The sequence below is a fragment of the Protobothrops mucrosquamatus genome, unplaced genomic scaffold, assembly GCF_001527695.2.
Source record: "Protobothrops mucrosquamatus isolate PMUCROS unplaced genomic scaffold, P.Mucros_1.0 scaffold5, whole genome shotgun sequence".
NCBI classification, from domain to species: domain Eukaryota; kingdom Metazoa; phylum Chordata; class Lepidosauria; order Squamata; family Viperidae; genus Protobothrops; species Protobothrops mucrosquamatus.
The window spans coordinates 2,829,900-2,839,904 of record NW_015386392.1 but is presented as its reverse complement, the minus strand read 5'-3'; the positions used below and the strand labels follow the sequence as shown (position 1 = coordinate 2,839,904).

The following is a 10,005-nucleotide window of genomic DNA, read 5'->3' as shown; positions in this document are numbered from 1 at the left end:
TCTCAACTGTAGCAATGTTAAGATATGCGGACTTCAATTCCCAGAAACTCCCAACCAGCCTGCTGCGGCTGGGGAACTCTGGGAGTTTATTCAGGCATCTTCAATCCGTCAAGCTGAGAAACATTGGACAAAAAAAACAAAACAAAAAAAAAAACCCAGAAGTGAGAACGTGGCTACACGTATGTCTCTTCCTTTACACCCAGTCTCTGTAAGCAGCCTACTTTTCTCTGTTTTCTTCCTCCACGTGTACGCGCATACTTTTCTCTCGCCCACAGCCAGAGGTTAGTTTCCGAACCGCTTTATTGCCATCTAGCGGTGGTTCCACGTGCACCCAGCGTCGAGACTTCTGGCCTCCAGGTCTCAAGATGCTGAGGAACGAGGGGATTCCCCTTGATCCGGCTTGCATAATGGTCTGCATGCGGGAGAAGGACGCAGCTGCTTTTCTTCCCTCGGCGGCCATCGCACTGGGTTTTTCTGCTCGGCGAGTTGCATACTCTGCTCAGCAAGTTCCAACTATTTTAAATAAAGAAATTAAAAACCAGGCGCATGCGCAGTTAGCAGCTGAAGCCGGAGCGGGTGCGATGCAGAGTAAGCAGAATGCAGCTGGCAGGCAGACATTCAGCAAACAGGGAATTTTAATCCGGCTGCGACCCCTTCATAAACCGACCCTGCTTCTCATGTTTTTTTTAATAATGGTAGTTTTACAGCCTTTCTCCTTCCTGCATGCGGGTGTGTATTGTATCTTGATTGTACACACCAGGGGGAGAACAAATGTAGGCTCTGTTGATAAAAAACATATTTTCAGTCTTGATTCAATGAATGAATCATTCATGTGCTGAAAATAGTCATGTTTGAATTGCTTGCTGGGATTAGTTTGTGCTTAATTGTAAATTCAAATTTCTCAATATTGGCGATTTTTAAGATATGTGGACTTCAACTACCAGAATTCCCTAGCCATCCTCCCAAAGAACTCTGGGAACTGAAGCCCACACATATGAAAATTATCAAGGTTGAGAAATACTGCAGCATAGTATAGAATGTTAGATTTTTAGTACTTGCCAGATTATTTATATAATGTTTGAAAGAACCCAATCATATAATAGAGGATAAATTTGAAAGACACCAGCCTAAAAATTTTAAGCATTCTGTTTGTACTGAAACCAAGGTACTGTTTTTTTAAAGGAGAGATTGAAGAGATCTGCATTGAAGGATCTGCCTAGAATGGGCATGAAAATGGCAAAAACAGTTAACAGTAAGAAAAAAAAGTTACGCACATATTTGCTGAGTTACTGCTGAATGACCAAGAAAGTGATGCTTGCTGGAGAAAAAAGCAATGGCAAATGATTGGTGTCATGAGGAAAGGAGCAGAAACAGACTAGTTGACAAGTTGAATGCTGTGCTTGCTTCAGGTCATCATACCCTGAGAAAAGCATGTTGGAGTTGGGCAAGTGCAAATGAGCTTGAAGAATTCTCCTATGAAAAAGATTACATTGTGGAATAAAATGTTCTCACCAGCAAATTGTGTACATCTGCACACCTCAGTTTCAATTCTGCTTTTATTTAAAGAGAGCATGGTCAAACAGGGCAGATGGGTTCTTTTTCCAGATTGTCTTCTTCCATCAGTATACATATTTAGTCTGTATAATTTTAAAAGTTAATCTAAAATCCGACCAACTCTTCTGAAATCTGCCTGCCTTTCAAGAGGTTGTTAACAATATACAGTTAGGCAATGTCAAATTTCCCTCATTCAATATTTTAGAAAAAGCCAATATGCTGATAATTTTTAAAAAATTATGAACTATTTCTGCAGGTAAATTGTGCTTCCATGTGTTTTGGACTTCAAATTTTCTATTTTTTTAAAACATTGGGAATATTAAAGTAGCTGAGAAACTGTTATAGATTTGATAGAACTGTTCAAAATGAGCATCATTTGACCAGAGATGAAAAAGCCACAACTTCTAATCTCATTTCCTCAGGAGTCATGGACCCCAGATTTTAGACACTTTCTGTAAGTTAACCTTGATTCAAAAATTGTTGTCATATGATGCATCATTTCACCCAGTTAAAGCTTATAGGAAAGAGTTTTAGTAGTAGACAGATTTCTAGCACTATATTCTTACCTTCTGGCAATTTAAATTCAACATACTTCATTCATTTAGGTTACCACTATATGATTTCTCTTTTGTGGACAAAGATGTTGCATGGCAATACATTTAATAAACAATTTCTCAACCTTTTGTGTAATGCATCTGTAAAGATGGCTTCTATCATCTGTTTCAGTAATGAGAAATTTGCTTCTTATATATGAATCAATGCTTTATTAATGAATATGGTGAAGTTTTAACTATCCACCAAAGATGTGTAAAAATTGCAGAAATAAAAATAAATAAAGCTGCTTTTAATCAGTTTTGTTTTACGATCTCTGTTCAGAATGTAACATTTAGAAACACACAGTTGTAATTAAAGTTTAAAATAATCTACTGGTATTTAAATTACAGCTTTTAGAACAAATCTAACGATAACTGAAATTGATTTGGTTTTAGGCTTAGCGACTTGAATGTTCAAATAGTGTCTTGTTTCACACGTTCTTTTACTATGGGCAACAGTGATGACATATTGTTGGCTTTTTGACATAAGGCACTCTGATATGAATATGCCATACACTTGCCTTATGTCGGAGATCTCTGTTGCTGACCAGTGACTTGCATCAGATTAAAACATAACATTAAATGCTATTCTTTTCCAGTGCATTTGAGATGGATATCAGGTGAAATCTTTTGGCAAACATGTTGAAATGCAAGCCTGCATTGAATACAGAAGCTTTTTGTCATGCTGCTTGTTTTGCGACAGTCACTGGGAAATAATAGACTATCCATCACTTAGCCTAATACACACACATTCTCATCATCACTTGACTCTTCTCTACTGCCATCAATGTTCTTGAGGCAAAGATGACCCAGCCACTTTATTTGAATTCTTCTTTCCAAGGTAGTTCTGTTCAAAGCAGTCATTCAGTTCCACTCTCCTTTTGCCGGGCGCCTGTTAATAAATAGCAAATAGATGCATCTCTGGCTCTTCTGTACAGCAAGCGTGTATTTTCCCCCTTACATCTTGCTTTTTCATGGTTTCCCTTCAAATACGTTTCTCTTGCAGTGCATTATCTGTGTTAGGATTGTTTCCTCTCTTTTCTATTCCTATTGTACTTCATGAAATTACTTAGTGACTCATACTAGTCTGTGTAAGAAATACAGACTGAGCTGTCAAAATCTGAGGAGGGATAAGGATCTCTGCACAGACGGATTGGGCCCAGCACTGTCTAGTTCAGCCCAGTGCTACTCACACTTTACTCCTTCTATATAAAGGCTTATATACAGTGAATTCAGAAAATATTCAAACCCCCTTCACTTTTGTCAATTTTGTTATGCTGTAGCCTGAATCTACAGTTGTTGAAATTCATTAATCTACATTCAGTACCCCATGAGAACAGAGTGAAAACAGAATTTTAGAAATGTCTGTAAATTTATTAAAAAGAAAAATACCACATTGGCGTAAGTATTTAGACCCATTGCAATAACACTTAAAATTTAGCTCAGGTACCTCCCATTTCCCTTGAATCGCTTGACATGTTTGTACACCTTGATTGGAATCCACCTCTGGTAAATTAAATGGATTGGATATGATTTGGAAAGGCACACACCTCTCCATAGAAGGCCTCACAGCTGACAATGCATACTGTAGCACAGCGGTGTCAAACTGCCAGCCCACAGTCAGTTGCATCATGCAGAGGCCGCGCCCACCCCAGCTCTGGCAATGCGAAAAAAGTCACGACACGTCATGTGACGCGGCGAGTTTGACACCCGTGCTGTAGCAGAGCAAAAGCCATGAGGTCAAAGGAACTGCCTGCAGAGCTCAGAGACAGGATTATTTCAAGGCACAGATCTGGGGAAGGGTACAATAAAATTTTTCTGCAATGAAGGTTCCTACGAGCACAGTGGCTTCCGTAATTCTCAAATGGAAGAGGTTTGGCACAACCAGGACTCTTCCAAGAGCTGGTCGCCTGATCAAACTGAGCAATCAGGGGAGAAGTAAGAGAGGTGGCCAAGAACCCAATTGATAAGACATTTCTAAACTTCTGTTTTCACTTTGTCATTATGGGGTATTGAGTATAGATTAATGAGAAAAATAAATGAATTTCAACATATAGAATCAGGCTGCAACATAACAAAATTGACAAAAATGAAGGGGGTCTGAATACTTTCTGAATGCACTGAATATGCCAGGCCTCTGTATATGCCCATAATGGATTACATCCACTTCCAACTTCATAATTTACTTCAAATCCCTTATGTATTCTGCCCCAAAAAATCTTTTTATGCATATTTAGATTAACTGGAATATTTCTAATTTACAATATACTTTTAAACTTCAAGTATAACTAACTTCTAGTGCAGCTAATGTATTAATGTCTTTCATTTATTTTAAACTTTTCTGTTGAGACTGAATCAGTACTCTATAAATGTCAAATGTACTGAACAATAATAATTTGCTTGTTCACTTGTGATGTTTAAGAAAGTTCAGTGTATATACTGAATGTAAAAACATACTCACCCATGATATTATTTTTTAAGATTTTTTTAATCCTACTTTATTATTTTTATAAATAATTCAAGGCAGAAACATCAAGTTCGCTCAACTGTGAAGTGGGTGGCATATAAACTTAATAAATAAATAAAAATAAACTTACCTAATACTTATTCCTCCTCCTATTTTCCCCACAGCAGCCCTGTAAGGTGAGCTGGACTGAGAGAGTGATTGGTCCAAAGTCATCCAGTTGGTTTTCATGCCTAAGGTAGGACTAGAACTCACCTGGTATCTAGCCTGGCGTCTTAACCACTGGAGGATCACTGGATTCTAAACCTAGAACAATCTGCTTAGCCAATTAGAAATTGGAAATGAGATTCCTATTTTTATAACTGCATGTGGACCAAGTATTAAGATTTATGGAGATTGTCAGTCATCCAGGTCACGGTTGTTCCAAAGGTGATTTTTCAAGAGGCAACTGGACTTATTTGCTTTCTTTGAAGACATTTAGCTTCTCATCCAAGAAGCTTCTTCAGCTCTGACTGGATGGTGGGGAATGGAAGGATTTATATTCCTTGCAGACAGCTGGTCACTTGCAGAAAATGTTGAGAAGTTGGAGCTGTGTTTTCTGCAGGATGTTTTCTGCCCCATGCAAATGACCAGCTGTCTGCAAGGAATATAAATCCTTCCATTCCCCGCCATCCAGTCAGAATTGAAGAAGCTTCTTGGATGAGAAGCGAAACGTCTATAAAGAAAAACAACTAAGTCCTGTTGCCTCTTGAAAAAGCACCTTTGGAGCAACCAAGTTTTAATGATTTTTTTTTTAAATTGGAGGATTATATCTAAAGAATATGCTGATTTAAAATGAATTATTGCTACATTTGAGAGGTGCATGCATAAAAATATCCTTATTCGTTCTCTTAAAGTTCAATGGAGAGTCCTTTCATAGTCTGCCTATGTTTTACGACTTGTTATAAAGATAAAAATCAATATAAAATATATGTCGTGTTGCTAGAGAAAACACTTACTAGTTAAATGTGGAACTCATACCTGTTGGCGTAAGCACTAATGCTTGGAGGATGTCAGAGAGGGAGATGATACCAACAATAGTATCAGTTTCATTCACAACCACCAACCGATGAACCTGCAAACACAATGCACATAACAATAGTGGCTATCCAATTGTCCTCATAAGCACAATAAAAATAAGAATATTCAGGTTAAGAGACAGCTGGATTATCTTATTTAGAGGGATGCTTAGTTTCCAAATCAAATTAACGTTAACATTTTAAGTACTTTCTAAAAAGTGGATTTGTTCTCCTTTAGAGAGCCATTCTTACTGAAGTGATTTATGTAGTCTACAAAGAGCAAACATTAGCAATGACATCTGTTTCCCCAAATTCTCATCTGATGTCTGGATCAAGTTACATTTAGCTTTATTGACAATATGCCACTGCAACACATTCCAAGTCTTGTTCTTAACTATCAGTTCTGTGCACTGGAACATAGGTCCTTTCTGTGGACTTAGGTAAAACTAAAGGCTTACATATTCTACACTAGAACAGGTTAATTTCATGCAGGTAATCAAGAGTAATTGTTGAAAAACTAACAAAATATTAGCAATGATCCCCTTGTACATAGCTATTTCTGCATTATTCTAATAGAATGGGAGGTAAGAATATTCAGCAAAAAATTTGACTGGTTATAAATATATTTAAGTAGAAGATTCTTGATAAAAATAGAGATTATAACTAAATAATGAAATGTAATGTAACAAGGAACAGGCTAAAGCCAACAAGTCTATTTTTATGATAAAAGTGAAGTGTAATGTTATCACTTTCAAACATAAACTATATTTAAAATTAGAACAACCTAATAAAAGCTTTATCCTAATTGCATGTTTTTTAATTTATGCTCCAAACAGTATAGTATGATAGCATTTGCCCAGGAAACATTTTGAGTAGCTAACCTATTTAAGTTATGTATTATTTTTGAAGATCATGAGAAAGTTTACTGTATATGACAGCAAAAACTTGTTTATGTATAACCTTACCAAATTATGAAGTTGTGTGTGTGTGTGTGTGTGTGCACATTCCCATGTTTTACCTTTAGCTAACTGAATACAGGTATAGCCAACAGGAGGACAGGAGAGACAAAGGAAGGCAAATCCAATCTGTAATATTAGGTTGAGATTTGGATATTACAGGAGTTAAAAGATGAATAAGTCTTCTGCATCTACATGCATTTCCCCCTTCTTTATGTGAGAGGAGAAATAATTCAGAAGGCCATATTAATCACAGCTTGCAACTGGCCAAGCGCACATTTTGTGGTAAGCCATTATTAAGCTTTTTAAGCTTAATTTGTTAATTTATTAAACCTAAATTGTGAACACTGCCATAACAGTTTGAGCGACTATGAACAAAATAAACAAACCATAATTAGAGTTAGTAGAATCTTTGAATACTGGCATTATGTCTGAATCAGGGAATTCCCATTAGTAAAGATATGTGGAGTTCTTGGTGCTCTCAGAACTTGGATCCAAAAACTTTACAGTTTAACCTCAAGTACTGATATTCTCTTCTGTTAGTCAAGATAGGAAAATCGCTTTAAACTCAAATAATGTAAATTGGATTATTTGTAAGCCATTCCTCATTTTTCTGGATCAGATATTGCTTTCATATAAAACAAACTGCAATTTGTGATTCTACTGAATCTCCTGGGTTGTTTGATACCTTCGAAAATTGGAATAAAAGAACTGTATTTGCAATTATAATATGAAAGTTCACAAGATTCTATTATATTGTTCATATTACAGATAGTCCTTGTTTAGCAATTGTCTCTAACATTTTTTGCAGTTAAAAGGGCAATGAAAAGCTGTATATCCAATCCTTGCATTTACAATCTCTGTTAAGTTTGCAGATCAAAGGAAAGCTAAAGAAAGATCATAAGCAGAGTTGCAGTTTCCCTTATCAACTGCTTCACTTAATGACCAAGTTGCAACTCCCAAAACTAGGACTCCTCTATTTAACATCTATATGAAACCAATAGGCAGCTGATCTTTTTTCACTCCACTTATCATTTAATCCAAGTGAGGGTCTTATAGACCTCATCTAGATCAAGATACCCTTTCTCTTGATCTAGTAACTTACAGTTTAAGTTAATACAAATGAGTTATATATGAAAGTGAAAAATGGTCTCAAATTTTTTGACTCTCAACATTTGACAGCAACAGTATTAACTGGAATGGGTCAGAGGATCAAGGGAAAGATGTTCATTTGATTAAAAAGGCAAACACATTATCGCTTCCCCAGGGCATTTCAAGAGTATTATCCTTTGGAAAAATAAAAGGCTTTGCTAAATGATCATTTGCTAAATGATCTTACCTAACATTCCTACCTTAAACGGAATCTTAAGGGCTCATTCCTACAATAGAGTTGAGATTTTGCAGCAGGAATGAGGAATCTAGATGTACTGAACTTCAACTCCCAGCACTGCCTTGCTAGCTAGGCTATGTTGTTCCAACAGCTACTGGAGGGGCCCAGATTCCTAACCCCTGTAAACTACTCTTCTTGCTACTATTTTCTCATTTTGTGTCCATTTTAGGAAATATTGTGAATTGAAAAGAACTGATGAAAGAAAGGGTGGGCACTCTGTCAAATGGTAAGCACACAGAATCAAGTCAAGGTTTTTCAACAATGGAGGACAGAGGTGAACCACCTACCGGCCAGGCAATTTAGAGCTCCTCTTCTCTTGTATTTGAACAGTCATACCCACCTGATACAAATGGGGAACACAGGAAAGAAACAGAAAAGGGGGGAAATTCTATTTTTATAGATGTTTATCTTATATTGGTGATATTTTACGTAGGATTATGATGAAAGGGTTCAATGTGTCTATGAATACTGCACAGATTTAATCAATTGATCTTTCTTTCCATGTTTGGTAATTTTCTTACACAAATGGGCTCCTGAATAACACATAACTATATTTAATTTGTTTGTTAAATTCATCTTTCTTTGCTGCAGAGGCTCAAAAAAGCATATATAGGGCTCCCTACTCCTTTTTGCTTGCCTCTTGACTTTTTCGTAGTTTGTTCCTGTCTTCATTTGGCCACAGAGCAAAATATTTCAAAGCCATTGTTGATTTTAGTGGTACAGAAAATAATTCAGAACCTTTTGAGATTTTTTTCTAATTATATTTTGAAAAGATGGTGGTTGGAAGAAAAGAATTGGAAAAAGAAACTATGAGCTTAGATAAGTGATGAACGGCTATTGGGAAGATTATCCATACATTCTCAAAATCCAGTCAAATGCTACTTGGAGAAAGCAGAAAGTAATAAAATTTTAGGATACATGAAACATTTTAGAATTTCATGAAAAGTTTGTTGAAAATGGAATGGGGATAAATTTCTAGTCTGGCCTGTTGTCTGCAAGTGAATCAAACCTGCAATCAAAGCAAAGCAAAAAAACAGCTTTACCCTGCAGAAGATATGCAGTGTTTTGAGGGTACATCTCAATTATTCCTTATTTAGAATAGATTGCTGATTGCTAAAAAAGTGAGAGGTTGAACAGTTTCTTATTATTCACTTTTTAAGCTACTTTAATTATCACATAAAGGTGTGTTAACAGAATGTTTCTATCATGCTGTTCTCACACATCTTCAACACATTTGTTCCTAGCAATTCTTAAATGTTTTGATGGTTTAATCCATTCACATCAACAAACTTTTTCTAAACTATCTATATTTACATAGCAAGACCACTTTGAAATCTCAATAAAAGCAGTATATTTAATTAGGAAATTTAACAAACCTTATAAATAAGTGTAAAAAATAAAAGGATCATATAATAAATTTATTGCACTTTTTTTAAAAAAAGTGGCTGGATTAAGTTTTAATGCATTTTGTATTATATCATGATATTCTTATACTGTTACTATTTATTTACTCTCATCTGTAAATTTCATAAGCAGCGCTATTCAGAAAACTACTGTGCCCTCCTCCCAAATTCTCACCTCAGCTTTAACTATCCGATCCACAATTGTTTCCAGCGTTTCCAGCTTATTACATTTCACAACACCTTCAAAATACTGAGAGCGATGTTGGAGAGCTTGTGTCACTGTGATATCTAAGTTATTATAAGTTTTTTCAGCAGCAAGATTCTAGAAAAAAAGGCAGTTATGGATGATTCAATTCCACTTTTTATGTGCAGCTAATACATTTTATTATTTTACTCCAGAATGTGACCCACATGTTGTGATTTAACTAATGGGGAAAAAGTAAAGTAGACAAGCCTGTATGTGCCCCAATGATATTACCATACATATTTTGGGTTAATTGGGTGCAAGAAAAGAGTGTTTTAGTTAAAACAATGCATATTGCACATTAGTGGTACTTAATTTTTAACTCTAAAATTAAAGATCTTGG

General features: G+C 35.9%; 1 protein-coding gene across 2 annotated transcripts in view; it reads right to left on the bottom strand.

The window, feature by feature from the left end:
• Nucleotides 1-2,291: 2,291 nt before the first annotated feature.
• Nucleotides 2,292-10,005, bottom strand: part of PRKAG2 (protein kinase AMP-activated non-catalytic subunit gamma 2) — a 236,948-nt gene continuing 229,234 nt past the window's right edge. For both annotated transcript variants that reach the window (XM_015832534.1, XM_015832533.1), the window contains 3 exons: nt 9,594-9,740; nt 5,632-5,725; nt 2,292-3,039 (listed from right to left, as the gene is read on the bottom strand). In XM_015832534.1, coding sequence (XP_015688020.1) covers nt 3,008-3,039; nt 5,632-5,725; nt 9,594-9,740 — 273 coding nt within the window. In that variant the 3' untranslated portion in view covers nt 2,292-3,007. The remainder of the gene's footprint in view (nt 3,040-5,631; nt 5,726-9,593; nt 9,741-10,005) is intronic.